The sequence below is a fragment of the Pogona vitticeps genome, chromosome 13 (genome assembly GCF_051106095.1).
Source record: "Pogona vitticeps strain Pit_001003342236 chromosome 13, PviZW2.1, whole genome shotgun sequence".
NCBI classification, from domain to species: Eukaryota; Metazoa; Chordata; class Lepidosauria; order Squamata; family Agamidae; genus Pogona; species Pogona vitticeps.
Window position 1 is genome coordinate 16,667,669 of NC_135795.1, and position 22,164 is coordinate 16,689,832.

At 41.9% G+C, this 22,164-nt stretch overlaps 1 protein-coding gene across 5 annotated transcripts in view; it reads right to left on the reverse strand.

The window, feature by feature from the left end:
• Window positions 1-22,164, reverse strand: part of SDK1 (sidekick cell adhesion molecule 1) — a 574,835-nt gene that overhangs the window by 313,256 nt on the left and 239,415 nt on the right. For all 5 annotated transcript variants that reach the window (XM_020802390.3, XM_020802389.3, XM_020802388.3 and 2 more), the window contains exon 5: window positions 8,452-8,585. In XM_020802390.3, the coding sequence (XP_020658049.3) occupies window positions 8,452-8,585 (134 nt within the window). The remainder of the gene's footprint in view (window positions 1-8,451; window positions 8,586-22,164) is intronic.

The following is a 22,164-nucleotide window of genomic DNA, read 5'->3' on the forward strand; positions in this document are numbered from 1 at the left end:
CATTACTATTCAGCTTTAATGAAATTTCTAGTCCAATAATAGAGTAAATAGTATGTATTACTGCAGATTTTTAACCTTTAACTGTGGCCTTGTAACTACTCCAGCAACTGCAGTAATTTTATAGAGAACCTCACAGAAGCTGAAGTTATTTTTATAATCCTACCACCTACATCCACTACTTCCAGCTTTCACTGAAATAAATGTTCTAGGCAACAGGAAGAACCCAGAACTCTGCTTAAACAACACAACAACTTTCTACAGAGATAAAAGTAAATTGTTTTATGCATTATAAGAAAGTGTATAATGTTTACATTTTCATGTAATTCTATGGAAGAGGATGCTATTTTAGTATCAGTATGTCATTCAAATACTGTATTTGTTTTCTTTATTAATACAGTATATTGAAAAGGTCCAGATATTGAAACACACTAAAACACTATACATTAAACAAGGGGGCGGGGCAGAGGAGAGATTATCTTTAAGTCTTCCAGCAAGTCAGCATAGTTTGCTCAAGACTGTCTTTCACTCAATGGCATTACAACTGATGCAAGTCACATCTTATATAATGATTGCAAGGTAAATTCAATTTTCTATTTCCTTTGTTTGTGTCCTCTAAGAACCTCTTATCACCACATATCAACTCCAGTGCAGTGACAGAGATAGGAAACAAATCACTCCAATGAATGTAATAGCAAAAGTGATTTTAGAGATAGAGAAAGATTAATTGCATATGTCAGATATAAATAAAAGAGTTAGGAAGAGATCCCTACTTGGCTTCTAAAACACAGTGTGAACAAATATAGATACATTTTTGGATTGTATGTAAGTGCTATTTACAAATTATATTTAGAAATACTAAATTTAAAATACAGGGTTTTTTTTTTCAAAATACCTCAGAATACACTTTGATTCATGGATATGAAATAAAAATCTGCTGCAAAAGACGATGAGCAGAAGGGAAAATATATTTTAGGAATGCTCTGTAAAGACTCACACAAGGGTTTGTGTAAATTCTATAGCCGTTCTCTTTCTTCCAAATTCTTGCATGTGTCAACGATCACCTCAGATCTAGTTCCACATTCACACACAATCCTGTCAAAATCAGAAAATCCCTCCTCCTTATATACTACATACAGATATCTGAGGGCAGTACAAAAACTGTTCTAATTCCCAACCACCTTAAAAAATCAACTGAAAACTTTTTAGCATGATAAAAATCTAGCTGCACTAGCATATAGGCTCTGTACAGATGAAAGAAGAGTCCCTATATCTGCCGAAGTGCTAGGTTTGGGTTTGTGCCCAATCTCAGCCTATATCAGAGCTGAAATAACTCCCCACATACTACTTAGCACACACTGCAGACACAGAGTGCAAACAATGATGTGCCAAATTTACCGTTTGCTGGTCCTGATGGTACAGCTGTACCCCAGTGGTACTAATATGAGAGGATAGTTCACGTCCTCAGACCACTTCTGATGTTTACCATCAGTTCTAGGATGGTATGTAACAGTGTCCACCATGGATAAATATAATGTAAATATTTCTAGTCTGAACCTAAGGAATTTATAGAATAACAATTGTTGAAATAAAAAACAAGGAAGATGTAAAAATCTTCAAAAGAGGCAACCATCCTTTGTGTTTTGTTCAGTACCTAAAGATGTGTCTCATAGGTGTTAAGCTGTGTGTAATCTCTTACATAGAGCAATTCACTGAGAACCACCATGTGTCTAGACAGATTAATATTCAGGCCTGCATTGATTATGACTTAGCTTTATTGAATCACTTCTTCAATAGAAACCCAATGGCTACAATTTCTCTCCCTCCTTTCCATCCTGCTCTTAATAACAATCTAATAATCTCATGACTGCAGAGCTGGAAGCAACCCTATGAATCTAGCCCTTCTCAAGGAGGCACAGTGGAGAATCAAACCCCAAACCTCTGAGCTATCCAGCAGTGGATAATGTCCATGTTCACTAATCTCCTTAGACTTCAAAAACAGAACAGTGGCAATCCATATTTTTAACATTGTAGGGCATTATTAATGGTGTTGCTATCCATATAGATCTAGCTCAGCTCCTGAACACTTGTACAGATAGTTGAAATTGCCTTTCTGGACTACAAAAGAATACTGAATGATTACTGAACATAAAGCACATATTCGTCCGCCTGATGAGAGATGCAAACAAATCACTGCTGAGTTTTACCTGGAATTCTGCTTGACAGAAAAAAAATCTTAAAGGTTATCAAGAAAGTGAATGAAATAAAATGTCATTATTCTGAAGACAGATTTAAGTGTGACATAACTCAAAACTCTTGACTTGGGTTTGCATTGAATTTGCATCATATCTGCTTGGAAAACTAGTACTATACAAAGTTCTGCCACAAAAGAGAAATCCAATTTCCCCTTTCTATTTTTATCAATGTAAAACAAAAACAAACATAGAAGCATTCATTCTGTCTTAGTCAAATTGATCCATGGAGGCTAAGCAAGTGTGAAATCGCCCCTGGCATAAAAGCACTTTGACAAGTTTATAAAGCTAGGAGAAGTGTGACCCTGGCATTGCAATGTCTGTCCCCTGGAGAATCTGGTCTGTTTTGCTCGCTCTCTTTCCATTCCCTACACTTGAGTCGCAGGAACCCCCCCCCCCAATAAAAAATTCATGCAACAATATGTTTCAGACACCCTGTCTATATCCTCAACATCTGCTGAGTCTGATGCCTTGCCATTAAAATCTGAAAGTGAATTCCTTTCTTACACACACACACACCATTTTTCTAGAAGCCTTGATGGCAAACAGAAATGATTGTTTAGCAAGACTTCCTTTCAGAGTGGAAAGCATCATTTTTGACCCAATAATGTTTTTATCTTCACAACAATAAGTGAAGAAAATTTGCTATATGGGACAGGGGAACATAACTAACAAGTGATGAGGTTGATAAAATAGGACTGCAGTTTGGAGCTATTGTTTCTGAAAGAGAGTGGGTTTAAAAATGTGGCATCTGAACGATTTGTTAATAGAGATCATGAGACTCTACCAATGCCTTATATTATCTAAGAACTTGCCAACGGGCATGCATTTTCATGACAGCTAATGAAATACAAGAGAATGTCACAAGCAGAACCCAAGTATAATAGTACAATAGATCCACTCATTCATATTGAGTGGTTTTCACCTTGTTCTGGATGGGATTGCATTCCCACAAAGGATCAGGTTTACAGGTAGAAGGCCCTTCTAAAGCTATCACTGTCACAAAAGGGACCACTGGACTTGAGGCACCTTCATCTGCTTAAGGCAGAGCTATAGAAAACACCTATGTCTCCCTTAAAAGATGAAAAAGAAATTTTTCCTCCAGACATGTGATCCTTCAAAATTTATACAATCAGTTTGCAACCTCAGACCTCTGCTTACTTCCCAGAAATAAATCACTAAAGAAAAGCAAGATATTTTGCAGCTTGTAGAGCTAGGAAATCTTGTGTTAACGTACATAAACAAATTTAACCCCTTAGGGCATCTCCACTTCTAAAGACAGGTTCAATGTAACATCTGTTTTGACAGAACTAGGTAAAAGCCAGGACAGAACGGGCTGCATGGAGATTTCTTGATAAGAATTGGTGCCAAAAAGTGGGACATATATGCAACCTCAAAGTAGGACAGCCCATGAAATTCATCTGTCCCATCCGACTAGCAGGAATTGATGCAACCAGTCAGATGGGGAGGTGAATTTTGAAGTATCTATTTTCTGGCTGGAATGGGTACTGGAATGTTATTCCTGGGGCAGATTTTTTGGCTTTTTGCATGAGTCCCCTCTAGTCGGAGTGGGTGAATTTTGTTGGGCTAGCCTACAAGGAAGTTGCCATTCCAGGTTGTTTTTCCCAGTATCAGTTTACTGCCCAGAATGGGTACTGGAATGTTGTTCCTGCAGATGATTTGTGGCTTGCTACATCTACCTCATCTAGTCATATACAATTAATGAATTATGTTGGTTTATCCTCCTCAGAACTTGCTGTTCTAGGCTACTGTGCTCCGCTGTGGCAATAAAGGGGCAATGCATTGGGTCTGAGGTCTAAAATATTGTTCTGCTCATTGCTGATCACATCCCACTATTTTTGGCATCAATTTTTATTAAGAAGGTCCCATTCTAGCCCACTTCATTCCATCCGGGCTTTTACCTAGTCCCTGGTCAGACTCTTACAGCAATACGTAGTAAACTGGGGTTAACCAATAAAATGTTACAATGGTTCTGTGGTGTCTTTTTAGGTTGAATGAAAACAGCTTTGGCAGTTTGTTTCATTGAAGTCACAAGTTTTAGATACATAAATATGGAACAATGGTGTGACTCTGAAAAAGGCATAGGTCAATATGACATAACTTGAGAATGGAAGAAATTTATTAAGATCTGGTGTTTTCAACAGAACACCTAACTGATGCAGATTCATGTGATTCTATAATTTCCCTTCTCCCATAATTTTATACAGTTTAGGCCTCATTTATCATCAAAACATGCCAGAACATTCAAAATGTTTGGGTAAGCAGATGTTCATATAAATGAGCATGAATCTGGCACTGGATGAAACCCATCGGCTACCTTAGGAATTCGGTATGGATAGACATCAGAAAAATTAAGTGAATTTGAATCCATAATATTTACCTTCTCGAGAGTTTCATTAGGATTAAAGGGTTAGTTTAACAACTAGATAAATTTAAATAAGACTTATGTAGCGTAGTTTTTGAACTTCTCATAGTCTGGGACAAACACCTTGTTATTATAAATGAAAATTGGCCAGGCCAAGATGGCATTCTTATATTTCAAGTTAACTGCACTATGGCCAAGCCAAGAATTTAATTTTAGTCCCCTCAAAACTTTAATTTTATCAACAGGATTATGGGTTCCTTCTTTTACAGTTACAATGCTTGGGAGGTAGATTTATCTTTGTTAAATAATAATTGGCTTTATTATCTTCTGACTCTTCAGAACTGCTGGCTGGCAAGGTTTTTCAAAATTTCATCAATCATGTTTTGCATTTTTCAGGGGAAAAAGATACCAAAGTCTGCAAAACATGTATTGCCTAATACTGTATTATGAATTGGGCCGAATAATATCTAATTTACTAACACACTTAATATATCCAATTTACTAACATACTTACTACAGTGGCATGCAGCTTTATATTAAACAACTTGAATGGGAAAGTCTGGCAGCAAAGATCTGAATTGCAGTTCCAGATAATTAGTGTTGGAAAAAATAACGCAGGCTGCCAAAAAAGCTGACAAATACTCACCTTTTGCAAAGTTGCCTTTTCAGTTACTCACTCAAGCTACATACTTTGCGACTTTTCATAAAATATTTGAAGAAAGACAAAAAAATGTGCAATATTGCATTGTGTAAAGGTAGAATAAATCGTGTGACTGAGATAACAGGCTTTTTTTGGTCTAGAGATAAATTGTCTATCTATTTCTGAATCATCTCAGTGACAATACTTCATTTCCTCCTACCCATCTCCTAATTAAAAGAAAAAGAAAGGAGAAACCAAATTTGCCCAAACTGTGTCTGGGCAAAACAACTATCTTTTTCCTTGGAGAAGCTGAGCACACACCTAGACCCAAACTATCCTTCAGCAGTTTCTAAGCCTTAACATTCCATGTAACAAAGCAAGAGCTTGTGTAAGTCTCATTAAAGGATTATTTGCAGTAAAACATGATTTGGACAATTTTGCTCAGTTGGCACAAAACCATTATTCTTTTGTCAAGATTGTCACAAAATACCTTAGCTGTTCATCCTTCGGACTGAGGTCAAAACAAATGACTATTTACACCCCTACCTGGAGCCACCTAGTTGCCTGCTCAAACAGCTCTTCAAACATAGCTATTGTGCTGTACACATTTGTCATGTGAACAATACCTGCTGGACTGCCTGGCCTGGCTGCCTCTTTTCCTCTTTGCTGATGAAAGAGGAAAAAAGAAGAAGAAGAAAGTGTTTTAATTATTATCCTTCCCATTATTTAAAAGATGACCTGCATGAACTTCTCAACCCCTCCAAAATTTTTATCTTCATTTTTGTTTTCTTCTCTTATGCCCATGCCATTCTTTGTCCCCTATGGTCTTGTACTGTAAATGTTTTATTCACATGGCCACAGACTGACTATTCCCCAATGTTAATTAAGATCAGAAAATGAGCTGCAGAGTGCATTAGTGGTTATGTAATACAGACATTAAAGCCTGCTTTATAAATGAATGTCATTAAATTCTAAGTATAGCTGTTTTTTCTGGGCTGCCAGGAAAAAAATGAGACAGAGGTTACATGGCACGTTTTATTCAAGATTTTTTCAAGTGATTTAGGGAATGTAATTATCAACCTTATTTTACAAGGAAAACCAGGGAGTGTGTGGCAAAGCCTGCAAGGTATTCTAGGTCTGGCTTCAAATTATGTGGTCAGCTCATTAGCTAACATGGCAAAATATCTCTGAATCCATTCAGGTATCCATTATTGGTATATATCAGTGCATATGATAAGCTGGGGAATCTTCCTTCCTTCCTTTCCCCCCTGTTAAGAGAGGAAGAAAGGGACATCTGTATGACTGCCTAGTTTTGCACGAGGAATGTATGAAAAGTACAGAGCTACCATATGATATCACGAACTCCATCCAAAATTCCTCAGTTCTGCCTTTAAAACATACCTGTAACTAGACCCTATGCCATTTAAAATCCACATCAAAAAGGATTTGCAACCCAAAAGCAGGAAGTACAATAATATGGTCAAATAGCCCGTGCTCATATTCCAAGTAACAGAACAGCGACATCAAAATACACATTTTTGGCCCAGAATAACAAAGGGAACTCCTGGCATTTTCTCTCTTTCATGATAACTCTGTATTTCTTAAATTCAGGCCAGCAAAGCCAGCTCATCTAGCCCATTTGTTTAATAAAACATTTGTATATTTAACTCTAATTGTTCTCATTGATCAGAGGCTCCTGAACAGTTCCTTCCCAAACAGGATCTAACACTACTGAATGTGGAATTAGCATAACATCACAAGATTTTGGTCCCCAGAAACTGTACAGAATCTTTTAAGCTGTATCAATTAACGACTTTTCTTAAAAAAAATAGATGGACCAAATCGAAACCCCTTTTCTTTTCCCTTATTATCTGTGTACCATCTGAACATAAAAAATGGCATGAAACACTGCTTGATTTATCAGAAATTAGACTGTTTAAATATAACCACTCTGATAACCTGCCTAGTCAGTTTCTTGTCATACACAGCACCATATGCTCTAATTTAGACCGTACTGTGTTCAGTATTGTAGGGCATCCATTATCTGTATCATAGCTCTCTAAATACAATTGCTAGTCACTATAAGAATAGACCCATTTATGAGATTTATGCAGTGTCTACTCACCACTGAGCAATTAATTCAACAGGTCTAATCTAGCTGGAAAAAGCAAGTGGATTGAGGGCACGGTTTGTATTAACTCTTGTTACAGATTTATACTTGCAAAAGATTTTCTGAGACAAACAGTACAATACAACCGTATCTTCTGACTCTAATGTATTTGCCTCTTTACACTAGATCAGCACTTGCTGCTGGTAGAAAGGCTGAAGAGTAAGGTAAATGAGGACTACGAGGAAGGCACACCTGGATGGCTCAAGCAAGCAACAGCCAATGCTAGAAATTGGAAAGAGACGTGAGAGTAGGGATGGACAAGAGGCACAGTCATCAGGTACTGTGACCAGACGGCAAATTTCTCACATCCAACATCTACAGTCAGAGATGGTTACAATACAAAAACAACAACATGCTGTCAAGTCAGGTTTCAACTTAAGGCATTTAAGAGTTTTCTAGTTTACAGTCTACTCAGAAGTAGTTTGCCATTCTCTTCTTCTGGGGGTGCTCTTGGTCTATGCAGCTTGCCCAAGGCTACACAGGCTGCCTATTTTTTCCTGGTAAGCACCCTGCAGAATCAAACTCTTAATCTCTGTCTCTGCAACTAGATATCTAATTTACCAAGCTGCCAAACAAGCAAATAAAATTATAGAGACCAAATATATATAAGGCACAAGTTTCTTGTTGCTAAAGAGAGCCTCCTTGTAAAAGTCTTAACAAAATACTAACATCAACATTTCCGTGTATGAAATAGAAAAGGTTGCAAAACTTTTTAGAATATTGATTAAGAACTAATAAAGTTCATTCAAAAAGCACCAAAATGTAAATCACTGTAAGGATATAAGCTATGAGACTGAGCCTTCTATGCTGAATGCACACTTAGAATCTACTTAGAATTCACTCACAATTTGGAAGCTAAATTTCTTTTCTTTCAGGATTTTTTTAAGGAAAAACAGTGGATGAAACACACTTCTAAAGCTACTTTCCTGTAAGTTAAAACTCCATCATTCCGGTACTGTATGCGACACCTGTTTCAGAATACATTTGTCAAAAGAGTAGTACTCACTTGTCACACTCAGGTGAATGAATGGGCTTGTTTTATTTTCTCCATTTTTTTCATTGACTGCCTGGACATAGTAGCTGCCAGCATCTGCTGATGATGTTGCAAGGATAACCAACTGATTCTGTAATGTGATGGCTCTGTTTGGGGCAGAAAAGCAAATAATTGCTTAGGACAAGAAGTCACAAAATGTGCAAAACCCCTCCCATCTGTCAGTGCTAAAAGAACAATACTGCGTACTCATTGGGGGGGGAGTAGATGTGGACAAGAATCAAATAATACAAAATGTCAGGAGGTGAACATGCTCTATTTATGGCCTGTTGTTATCTCAGTTTCACATACCAAGAGGTGTTCCAAATGGCTAATTAACATACTCAGCTGAGAAGTCATATAGAGAAGGAAAAGCAAGGCTGTTTCTAATTGACAGGTATAATTGCACTTTCTCATAAGTCAGTAGCAGTATAGTCTCATAGGAGTCAGTAAATGTCAGTGCCTAAAATAAGTTGACCATTTCAAGTAACAAATAATACTGTAAAAGCCATCTCCTAAAATTGTTCTACAATATTTCTGTTCTCACCTGCAAACATTGGAAAACGTATGTTGATTCAGCAACCACCACATAGTCTTCAATTAAACCACTACTAAACAGATCTAAACCATGCAATAAAAGTTCTCCATAATTCCATCATACATCTTCAAAACACAGAGTCCTGGGAAGAGAATAATGGCTCTGGAAGAAGATCCATGTCCTAGCTCCCGTCTTCCAGGATAATTAAGGCTGACTCTAAGCTTCTGCAAATTGCTTAGAGGCTACCCCATAGTACTGCGATGCAGTACATGTAATATGTGATAGTGTCAAGGTTTTTTGTTGTTGTTTTTATTGGTTTTGCTTTCATAGTGGCTACAAAACATTACATATGCTGGAGTCAACTCATTGCAACTAGCAATTTAAAAAGCAACTATGTAGTTGTGGATGGGTGGGTTAATAACAAATGAAATAGAAATGCAAAAGATCCCAGCATAGTGATGGTGATCCTAATAACAGTCATTAAGGTTATTCAGCAGTCATTGTTAGCTGAGAAGCCTAGATAAGCGACTTAATGCATGTATGACAAAACAAAAAAGTACTTGTCCAAAGTAAGCATAAGAAAATAGTTTAGAATGCACACTTGTCAGTAGAGGGCTCAATGCAGAGGCACAAGAGGGAATAAGAATACAAAAATCACAAATAAATTAAAATGGCCAAATAGGAGTCATAAAACTTATACAAATTAAGTGGTAACACAATCAATCTCATGTTGATGGATTGATTAACAGATGTAATGAAATAAAAACAATAGCACATATCTTCAAAAGACAGAGTCCCTAGAATAGAATAATGGATTTGGAGGAAGATTTGTGTTCTACCTTCTGTCTCCAGGAGAATTAAGGCTGACTCAAGAGGGACTTAAGCCACAGAGCTGGCCCATTTCCAGTTTCACAGCTATATTTGTGCAACAGGAGTGACATCATTAGCATTAATTAAAGATGTCTTGCTTTGGGTTGCTTGCAACTTACATGCCTCAAAACAAAGTTGCACACATCCCAAAATTGGGTTGCTTGCAACTTACATGCCTCAAAACAAAGTTGCACACATCCCAAAATTAAACCAGGAACTCTTTGATTAGCAGTAACACACTGCTACTGGTGATATTTCTCCTGTTTGGCTGGCAGATCTATGCAACAAGATTTGGGCTAATGTATTCTTGTCTCACAAGATACCACAAGACCCTGTGTTGTGTTTATTGCAAAAGTTTAACATGTCACCCCTTCACGGATTACTGCCTTGTCGTGGTGAAGGGGCTTGAATAATTCAGAAGAGCTATGGGCTATGCCATGCAGGGACACCCAAGACGGACAGGTCATAGTGGAGAGTTCTGACTAAACACGATTCACCTGGAGCCACTCCAGTATCTTTGCCAAGAAAACTCAATGGACAGAAACAAAAGGCTAAAAGATATGACGCTGGAAGATGAGTCCATCAGGTCAGAAGGCGTCCAACATGACAGTGAGAGAAGAGCGGAGGACAAGGACAAGTAGCTCCAGAGTTAACGAAGTGGTTGGGCCAAAGCAGAAAGGACGCTCAGCTGCGGACGTGCCTGGAAGTGAAAGGAAAGTCCGATGCTGCAAAGAAAAATACTGCATAAGAACCTGAAACATAAGATCTATGAACCTTGGTAAGCTGGACATGATCAAACAGGAGATGGAAAGAATAAACATTGACATCCTGGGCATTAGTGAACTAAAATGGACAGGAATGGGCAAATTCAATTTGATTATCATATCTACTATTGTGGGCAAGAATCCCGTAGAAGAAATGGAGTAGCCCTCATAGTCAACAAAAGAGTGGGAAAAGCTGTACTGGGATACAATCTCTAAAATGATAGAATGATTTCAATACGAATCCAAGGCAGACCTTTCAACATCCCAGTAATCCAAGTTTATGCACCAACCACCAATGCTGAAGAGGCTGAAATTGACCAATTCCATGAAGACTTACAACACCTTCTAGAACTGACACCAAAGAAAGATGTTCTTCTCATTATAGGGGACTGGAATGCTAAAGAAAGGAGTCAAGAGATAAAAGGAACAACAGGTAAGTTTGGCCTTGGATTTCAAAACGAAGCAGGGCAAAGGCTAATAGAGTTTTGTCAAAAGAACAAGCTGGTCATCACAAACACTCTTTTCCAACAACACAAGAGGCGACTCTACACATGGACATCACCAGATGGGCAGTACCGAAATCAGATTGATTATATTCTCTGCAGCCAAAGATGGAGAAGCTCTATACAGTCAGCAAAAACAAGACCTGGAGCTGATTGTGTTTCACAAGCAACACAATCAGCTCCAGATCAGATCATCAAACTAACACTTCCCCGACTGTGACATTTTAGTGGACCTATAGCTTACACACAGACACCTTCTTTTACTGTGATATTCTGGCACAACACAGCTTTCATTCACAGAGCTTAAGCACAGATGATATCCTAACAACACCTCAAGGTTCAATAGAATATTGAGGTTGTTGTGTTCCTTGTGTCTTTAACAGATAATAAAATATAATATTAGAAAATATATGTTCTATACACAGCAAAAAATAACTTACAGATCAATTATTATATTGCCAGCCCTTATAAACCTGTATTTGAGCACTATTAGACTTCACTGTTATCATGCTTAAGAATTACTTTTTTCCCAGGCACCAGCTGCAATCTAGAAAACCTTGCAGCTAATCCTGTGTACTATGTGGCATTTTGTTTCTTAAACCCAGTGGAATTTCATAAGCACTTTTAATTCTGCTTCAGCTGATTGTGAAAGTTAAAGCAGAATTCAGCTGTGTATGTTATAAACTCAGAAGTCCTCCTTAAAGCAGCTCCTTGGATTATGCCCCCCATCTGCAGTATTAATATTAACGTGCTTTGAAACTACGTCTTCATTTTCTTCATTATGATGATATTGTTCTTGAAAATTGGCCATTACCTTTGATAAAATGTTTGCTTCCATTTTCAGATGTATCTGCCTACTTATACAAGTGCACATGTTTAATCAAGCGCTGGATTCCAGAATGTTTAGGTTAGGGGATAGCCAAGGATTAGTTGTAATATGTCAAAAACTTACTTTGTCATACAGCGAGAGAAAACCTGGTGAAACTATATTTAACTGAAAATCAACATGCAAATGAATATTTCAACACCTTGACTTTTCTGGAGAACAAAGGTGAAGGTGAAATAAGCCTCTAAGGAGGATTTGAAACCTCTGAGGAGGATTTGAAACAGAACTTCTGGAATAAAATGGAAGGTTAAGAGGATAAAGCAAACAATAGCCACCATACAGGGAATAGTACTTGGTTCTTGACAGATGGTACACCTGCCTTCACCTTACATACATTATTGATATGCTAACAGGGCATAAGTCCAACAAAATAATACATTCTACTGCTTCTTTGACATTAAAACTCTAAAAGGACAGGAGGAAAAACAAAAGGAAACAGTAAAGGACACATCTGTTTTTCTAAAGGAGGTTAATTCTATCAGGTGTACCAGTAAGCAGAAAGCAGATTAATGGATTGTACTGCGGTCCTGGGGGCATATGGCTAACATTTTACAGAGTTTATTTTTAATCAGCATTCCATTTCAAATGGAAGTGTCCATATTTTATTCTTTGATGTATGCCAACAACATGGAAGTTCCCTTTTTAGGCAGCCAAATTGTTTTTCCTATGTTGCCTATTGTGACTGCCCTCAAGAGCCTCATGATTTGTCTAGATGGGCTCTTACGAGCTGGCAGGAGTGGGCTAAACAGGGTCACTTGGGGTCAAGCAGAGGTCCAGTTTGCCATTTGCTGTGATCCTTACATCCAAAGGGAATTCAAATGCCTCTATTTTGTCTGGCTTATTCTGCTGTCAATTTGCCATATCATGAAGTGGCTTAATATACTTCTGGATGTTGGCAAATTAACCTGCTCCTTCATGGAGACACAGAGGAAGTTTTTAAAAATTACGCTGTTAGAGCAGGGCAGACGTGGTGCATCACTTATTTTTTAAAAAATAGAAAACTTCCTCCCATAAATGGAAGGAGATAGAAGGGGTTGATGAGGGAGATTTTTTTTCCTTTTCTTTTCACTTGTCTTGAAGGTCCAGACAAGAACCTTCTCACAGCTGAATCCACTACTACAAGTCAGCAAATATTAAAAAATAGTTCCAAAACATTCTTATTATATTTATAAGTAGATAAAGGAATCTTAGAGAAGTTTCCTGAGATGCTGCCCAGAGGGCACAGACTGGCATCCTTGAATCAATATTATTATATGCCAGTGGAACAGCTGCATGGTTATGTTAACTACCCTATATCAGCATAACATTCCTTAGTATCTCTAAGGACAAAATGTTTACTGAAAGAGAAAAATCTAATATTGGGTCTCATTAAGAGAACTGGGCTACAGCGTTCTTAAGACAGCAAGACTACTCAAATGACAAGTCTTCAGGAGATTGGCAGAGACCCACACCCACAGCTTTTGCATATCTCACATAAATACTAGAGGAAAAGAGTAAGAGAAAATTCCTTAAGATTCACCCTGATAATACAGTAAGATTCTATAAGCTTTGCTTTTGCTTCCTCCTTCCTTTTTTTTTTAACCCGAGAGACCAATTTCTGAAGGAGTGTTTGCTAGCTTTTTATTAACCAGACTGCATGATAAACAGATAGCAGCAGATTAATGGGTCATAGTGGAAAAAATCCCTATAGGAAAACTATAGCATAACCTGATTTAGCAAATACTTAAAAGAAAACCATCTGTCTATGAGCTGAAGTGTTGTGGTCAAAGGGCCCAGATAAAACCTCTTTTCTAGGGTTCTGCATAGCTAATCCACACATCAAGCTTCTCTTTCTGCAGTATCAAATGCCAGACACAGAAAACGGTGTCTGTGCTTTCTAAAAATTCCACTTTCTATAACATATAACTGGAGCTGATCCTGGTACATGAGGATTTAGACAATTTAGTGAAAGTGATTTTACTACAAAATGAGGAGATTACAGGGCAATGACAATGTAATTTACTCAGGGATTCTCAGCAAGATTGTCATATGTTGTCAAAGTGATTCTTACTTGAGCCTGCCACAAGAATATACCAGGTACATTTTTGCAATTATTCATTGCAGACGCGTTAATACTTTCCTCTTAACATTTCCCAGCTTTCTGCTAATCTATACCTTATAAAGCAATACCTTTAAACTGCATTCTAGGGGACCATGAGAAGCTTATCAGGTGTGATTGAATGAAAAAAAAATTAAGTAGTAGTGGATAAGCTTCTCTGCAAGGTAGCTTGCAAATTAGTCTCATGTAGTGTAAAGTCACAAAGTGCTGGGCACAAAACATTTAAAAACAGAAAAAATGAGGAGTTGTGTATTCACCACACTAGTTCCCCCCCCCCTTCAAAGCAGCACATATCTCATGGAAACATTTTTGCTTATGCGTACACTCCATGTGTAGGAAAACTGGAGTTCTTGCTTATATGTAAAGCCTACATGAGTGCAGGAGTTTCTCTTTCATAAATATTGCTTTCTATATGCAGAAAGCAAAGATGGAAATTAGATCCATTTACCAAGCTGTAAAGGTTTGGTAAATGGAGGTAAGAGATGAATACTCCAAATGAGTCTTGTGGCACCTTGAAAACTATTACGTTTTAACTATCATAAGCTTTTGTGTACCATAGCCCACTTCCTTAGATTCATGTTGTGGAATGCAGTTCACGAAAGCCGATGCCAGGTAAAATAGTATTGCTGGTATTTAAGGTACCAGAAAAATCTGATTTTCCCCCCATGTTATAGTTCCTTGAAATGTTTGTTGCTAGTCAATTCCACAACTGTTTCAGAAATCACACTGCTAAAAAATTAAATATCAATCAACCTAGGAATAACTCCCACGTTAAATGATGCCAACTTCATAATACAGTCAAACAATGAAGCCTTAACAAATTTGTATTCTGGACCAGACATTATAAATTGTTATTTCAATCAGCATCACTTCTAACAGGAACACATCCACTCTCTCTAAAAGTTCAAAATGACAGATTTTTAATCACTGGATTACTTTTCATTTGAAGACACAGAACACAAATCCATCTAAAAAGAAAGGTTACTTACCTGTAACGATGGTTCTTCAAGTGGTCATTCTGTGAATTCACACAAAGGGTTAATACCAGCGCCAGCGTTGGGCCTCTCGGAACATTTTCTAGCTGCAAGAGAAAAGTAACAATGTTTAGGACTACCCCTACTGCGCACGCCCAGCCTAACCGTCCCTCAGTTCCATTTGTCCGACATAGGCCCTCGAGTCATAGAGATGCCAGTGACAGACAGACAGAGAGGAGGCCGGGCGGGATTGTGTGAATTCACAGAATGACCACTTGAAGAACCATCGTTACAGGTAAGTAACCTTTCTTTCTTCATCGTGGTCTTCTGTGAATGCACACAAAGGGTGATTAGCACGCTTACTAACCGGATGGTGGGCTGTCACTGAAGAGCCGATGCTAGCACTGCCCTCCCGAATCTGGTCTCCTCTTTTGCCCTCACGTCCAATCTGTAGTGGGTTATGAAGGTAGAGGCATTGGACCATGTAGCGGACCGGCAGATGTCGGGCAGGTCAACGCCACGGAGTAAGGCAGTCGATGAGGCAACAGCCCGGGTGGAATGGGCTTTAAGTCCTTGTGGAGGATCTCTGTGGTTGAGCTCGTAGGCGAGGGCGATGGTAGATACGAGCCACCGAGAGAGCGTGGACGGCGAGGCCGGGCAGCCCTTCTTTGGGCCAAAGTAACAAAGAAAGAGTCTGTTGGCCAGGCGAAAGTTCTTGGTCCTGGACCCATAAAAAGCTAAGGACCGTCGAACATCAAGCATGTGGAGCATGCGTTCAACGTCAGTAGTCGGAGACGGAAACAAAGTTGGCAGAATAAGTGGTTGATTGACGTGGAAGTCGGAGACCACCTTCGGAAGAAAAGAGACGTCCAGGTAAAGCATAACCTTGTCCTTAAAGAATTGGAGAAAGGGTTGGTCATGACGGAGAGCTGCCAACTCGCTAGCTCGACGGGCAGAGGTGATAGCCACCAGGAATAGCGTTTTTAAAGAAAGCATCTTGAGGTCACAGGTAGCCATGGGTTCAAATGGGGGTCTGGATAGGGCATGCAGAACCAAGTGTAAGGACCACTGAGGGAGTGGAGGACGAACGGGAGGTCGAAGGTTGGAGAGACCCCTCAAAAACATCCTGACAGTGGGATGGGAGAAAAAGCGGGAAGAGGGAGAAGCTCTGGGCTGGAAGAAGACAACCGCAGCCAGGTACACCTTGATGGTAGAGATAGACAGGTGGAAATCGAACAGGTAACGGAGATACTGCAGAAGCGTAGAAAGAGACACAGGGGAGGAGGCGAGATCTCTCTGCTGGGTAAATTTCAGAAAGCTTTTCCACTTGTAGGCATACAAGCGAGACGTGGAGGGCTTGATGGCATTGGTCAAGACCTCCTGAATTTCTGGACGATCCTCCACGCCGTCAGATGGAGCGTGTCGAGGTCGGGGTGAAGGACTTTGCCTGCTTCCTGGGTCAGTAGGTCCGGCCACAACGGAAGGGTTACCGAGTCCACAGCCATGCTGACTAGAGTGGGGAACCACACTTGGCGAGGCCAAAAAGGTGCAATGAAAATGGCCGGAGTCATTGAACGTTGGAGTTTGATCAGGGACCTCTGTATCAACGGAATCGGTGGAAATATGTACAAGAGACCCTGGTTCCATGGGATCATGAATGCGTCGCCGAGCGAGTGGCGACCGAGACCTGCTCGGGACGCATACCGGGAGCATTTCGCGTTGTGAGGGGACGCGAACAAGTCCAGCACTGGGGTCCCCCATTGGCGGCAAAGGTCCTGGAAGACCAGAGGGTTCAACTCCCATTCGTGTGTCTGATGTTGAAGCCTGCTCAGAGAGTCCGCAACCGTGTTGTCCTCTGTGGCTACATGGATGGCCACTGGGTAGATATGATGACGGTAACACCATTCCCAAAGGAGGATGGAGAGATACAGGAGTGAATGAGAGCGGGTTCCTCCCTGCTTGTTGACATAGTGCATTGTGGTAGTGTTGTCCGTCACCAGCTGAACTCCGCGGCCGCGCAGCAGAGGAAGGAAGGACCTGAAGGCCTTGATAACTGCAAGCAGTTCCAGGTGATTGATGTGGAACATGGCTTCTTGCGGTGTCCAGAGGGCGTGAATGGTGTGACGCCCGCAGTGCGCCCCCCAGCCGGACGGACTGGCGTCCGTTGTGACTTGAACGGTGAGACGGAGTGGACGAAAGGGCCGGCCAACCGTGAGATGGGGTGTGTACATCCACCACTGGAGCTGTCTGGTGAGCTCCGGGGTGACACGAAGGCGCTTCCTTTGGCTGTCCATCATAGGGTCGAAAAGGGTGAGGAACCATGATTGAAGCGACCGGAGTTTGAGGCGAGCGTGAGCTAGCGCCGGTGTTGTAGAAGACATCAGGCCGAGGAGGTGTTGGGCGTGATGGGCTGTCACTCGAGCACTGGGAAGAAATTTCCTGATGGCTCGTCGAATCTTGTGTATCCTCTCTGGGGGGAGAAAGACTCGACCTTTTACAGCGTCCAAACAGACCCCTATGTATTGAACTGTCTTGGAGGGAATGAGGTGAGACTTCTGTTTGTTGACAGTGAGACCGAGATTGGAGAGGAGATACAGGATGAATTTTGTGTCTTTCAGGGATTGCCGTCGTGAGGTGGAGACCACGAGCCAATCGTCCAGGTAAGGGTAAATGTGAATGCCCCTGAGACGAAGGTAAGCCGCCACTGGCGCCATGACCTTGGTGAAGGTCCGGGGAGCTGTGGACAGACCGAATGGCAGGGCCTGGAATTCGTAGATTGTGTCCTGAAAGATGAACCGAAGGAACTTGCGGTGGTCGGGGTGGATAGTGATGTGAAAGTATGCGTCCTTTAGATCTATGAGGACGAACCAGTTGTTCTTTTTTAGCAGGTGCATGATGGACTCTAAGGTGAGCATCCGAAAACGTCTGGGTCGCAGGTAAGTGTTTAGGAGTCTTAGATCGAGGATGGGCCTTATGCCTCCTCCGCTTTTTGAGACAGCGAAGTAGCGGGAGTAAAACCCGCATTGTATGTCGCTGGGTGGTACTGTAGAGATGGCATCTTTTTCCAAGAGAGATGATATTTCTTCCTCTAGCGAGGAGTCGAAGGGAGAATGATTTATGAAACCTAGCGGAGGAGATCTTATAAACTCCAGCTGGTAACCGTGCTGAATGATTTTTAGAGCCCAAGTGTCGGTAGTGATGATAGACCAGTTGTGAAGAAACGGTTGAAGACGGGCGGTAGGTGGTGAATGGTTGAAAATGGGGGGCCGAAAGTCAAAGATACTGTTTTTGTTTCCTGCCGGGTGGCTTAAAGGGTTGGCGACGATGGGGTGGACGAGGCCGGTATCCCTGATAGCCCTGGACAGAAGAAGAGGACTGGCCAGAGCGTTGCTGAGGTAGGTGCTTGTAAGGACGGTATTGTTGAGAAGATTGATACTGTCCATAAGATTTACGCCATTGAGGGCGTCGCTGTCTAGATTGAGTCTGAACAGAATAGGACTTGGCAGTCCTCTTAGCCTTGTGAAGGTCCTCCAAATGGGAGTCAGTCTTTTCGTTGAACAGCCCGGTAGCGTCGAAAGCGAGGCTCTCAACCTTTGACTTGACGTCCTCCATTATGTCTGCAGAACGGAGCCAAGCGTGGCGCCGGATAGAGATGGCAGACATGAGAACTCTGGCAGAGACCTCTGCTGCATGTCTGATGGAAAGACGTTCATACTTGGATACCGTCTGAGCTTCCTCATATGAGTTAAGGAAAGCTTGCCGGGTGTCTTCAGGTATCATTTTTAGCCCTGGCAAAAGCTTGAGCCATAGTTGTTTGTGATAAGCCCCTAGAACAGTCTGATAGTTTATGATCCGAAGTAGCAAGGTGACAAGGGAGTAGATTTTTCTGCCAATGATTTCCAGCTTCTTACCCTCCTTGTCAACCGGAGTAACGTGGGCCTTGGCCGACGGCCGTGAACAGCTTGTTTCCACAATGAGTGAGTTTGGAATGGGGTGCTTGAGTAAAAAGTGAGTATCAGCCCCATGAATCTTGTAAAAATGCTCTGTGCGACGAGGAACATTAGGTGTAGTCGCAGGCTGAGCCCAGAATTCTTTAACAGCCTCCATAACCACAGGCACAAAGGCTATACTGGGGGGAGCGGTACTGTCCTTCTTGATGTCCCCGAAGAACAAGTCCTCACCCGGAGGCGAAGGGAGATTCAGGTCCAGTTTTAGAGTCTTGGCAAGTCTGGACATCATCTGAGAATAGGAAGAGAAATCCTCAGATGGAGAAGGGGCGTGAGGATCACCTGTATCTGAAAGCACCAGATCACCCGGGGGCAAATCGTGCGGTGGCATGGGTGGGGGTTGTTCCTGATCGGAGTCAGAAGACTGCTCCGTGGACACCTCATCCGGATCAGAGGAGAAGACATCCCTCTTCTTTTTTGGAGGGGGTTTCTCGATGCCGACCGGCGCTGTCGGGGGTCGAATTGGGACCGCAGTCGGTGCCGAGGTGGAAGGAACCGGTTGCGGTGGAGGGGCAACGGGTATCGTGGGAGGTCGTTCTGCGGCTCGAATAGCTCGGCGTCGACGTCGAGGTCGGTTCGACTCCGAGGAAGAGGACAAGTAGATGTACCGGATCTTTTTGCGGTACCGGTCTCGAGATGCGGACGTCGAAGACGAAGAAAGAGACCTCGAACGGTCGCGTCGACGTCGATGGCGTTTACGACGCTTAGCGTGGTCTGAATCCGCCGAGCAAGAAGAAGAGGAGCGACGTCGGTGCTTGCTACGACGTCGATGGGAGCGGCGCTTCTTCTTAGAGCGTTTGCGCTTAGAGGATTTCGAGCCCGAACGATGGGAAGAGTCGGACTGAGTGGAAGCTCGATGTCTCTTCTTCGACCGTTTCCGTCGAGGCGACTTCGACCTCGAGCGGCCGGAGGAAGGGGACCGACTCGGGGAACGATGCTTCTCCGTGCGAGCACGCTTGCCTCGAGGAGATTTCGACCTGGAACGCACAGGAGATCGAGGTACCTTCTCTCGAGGAGATCTCGAGTCTGAGTGCACGGACGAGATCGACACGGGAGGCGACCCCTGGCCCGCAGGAAAAGGGCTATGTGGGGCGGAAGCGAGACCAGTAGTGACACCAACTAACTGGCTCGGCGTCGGGGAAGACATTCCCGATGGCGGCACAACCTCAGTACGTCGAACCGGAGGAGGAGCGGGTGCCTCGGACGAGGCCTCGAAGCGTCTCGACAACTCCTCGAGAATCGGTGATGGAATGGAACCCGAGCTCGGAGAAAGCCGAATGGATGTCATTTTAAGCTGGGCGGCCGCCTTCGCTTTGGATGACTTCGACGGCTTAGTTTTCGCAGCCGGAGGCTCGGGATTCGACGCAGGAGCGGCCGATTTCGACGACGCGGATTTCTTCGACATTTTGGAAACTTTAGAGACGACCGACTGAACAGGAGCTGCTCGAGAAGTGGAAGCCATTTCCCCCTCCGAGGGCGCCGTGGAAGACAACGTTGACTCCCACAGATGGAGTTTAAGGCGCTGTTGGCGAGCCTTAAGGGCGGCCTTAGTGAAGGCTTTGCAGTGTGGGCAAGTTTTGGGATTGTGCGATTCCCCCAAACAATACAGGCAAGTATCGTGGCCGTCCTGGTGGGGAATCTTGCGGTCGCACACCACACACCTGCTGAACGGCCCGGAAGGGGACATAGGGCAGTAAGCAAACCGAAACGACAAGTCCAAGGGTAAGGCAGAGCAGTCCGAAATCAGTCCGAGTAAAGCCGAGAAAATACACCGAGTCGTCAAGTTGAAGGGAAAAAGCGCTAGGGTAGTCCGTGAGCGAAGCTTAGGTCAAAAGCCAAAAAATCAGATAGATCGCAATAACGCAGCTAAGACGAGAGGCTCCAAACCGCTAGGCGGAAAAATGGAACTGAGGGACGGTTAGGCTGGGCGTGCGCAGTAGGGGTAGTCCTAAACATTGTTACTTTTCTCTTGCAGCTAGAAAATGTTCCGAGAGGCCCAACGCTGGCGCTGGTATTAACCCTTTGTGTGAATTCACAGAAGACCACGATGAAGAATTAAATATTTTTCATGGTCCTGTTGATTGTATTGTTCCACTAATTTCTGCCTTCACCTTAAGAATCCACTATGAGACTGCTCTACATTTCCTGAAACATGCACTCATCTGTTATAAACTTGAATTTTTATGACAGCCATCTTCCACTGGGACTTTCAGCCCTGAGAGTTGTTTACAAGAATGGTACTATTTGACATTCATCCATCAGTGCAAAACTAGAACAGAAGCATGGTGCATTTTCAAAACCAGAATTCAACTTTATTGAGGAAAAAGGATAAGAAGGGCATGGTGTGCTCCCACTGTTGCTCTCCCATTGCTGATACTGAGAGCATTTATCTCTGTAAATTTGTCTGCAGACTTCAATCCAGGGATTGAAAAGACCAAGACTTGCATGTCAGACATGTCTTCACACTTTATATTTACTTAAATGTTTATAAATGACTCAAATAAAAACATCAATAAAGTGTACAGCAGCAGCAACAATATAAATATGACATACTGTTGTTGTTACGTGCTGTCAGGTTGGAGCTGAATTCTAGAGACCATCATAGGGCTTTCAAGGTGAGATATTTATGAATTGATTTTACCAGATCTATGCCTCTCCACAGCATTTCTATGGCTGAATGGTGAATCAGACCCAAGTATCCAGAATCCTAGTCCATCACTCAGTCCACTACACTACACTGGAAGTCAATATATGCCACATACATAACTAAAATAAAACCTTTACACTTCCATGGAATAGATGCTAGGTTGGCCTCTATGGGGATTTTTTTTCAACGTATAATTCAAACCCCCCATGAATGAATACAATACACACTGCTCTAAATCCACTTGTACTCTTAAGTAGAACGATTATTCCAATTGTTAATGTAAGTTGCACTCATTCAGTGGGACTACCATAGTTGAAAGTAGCAGCTGAAATTAGGCCAAAATATTTGGGCTGCATACTGTTCTCTCAAATGTCCAGTTCCAGCCCTGGACTGAAATTATTT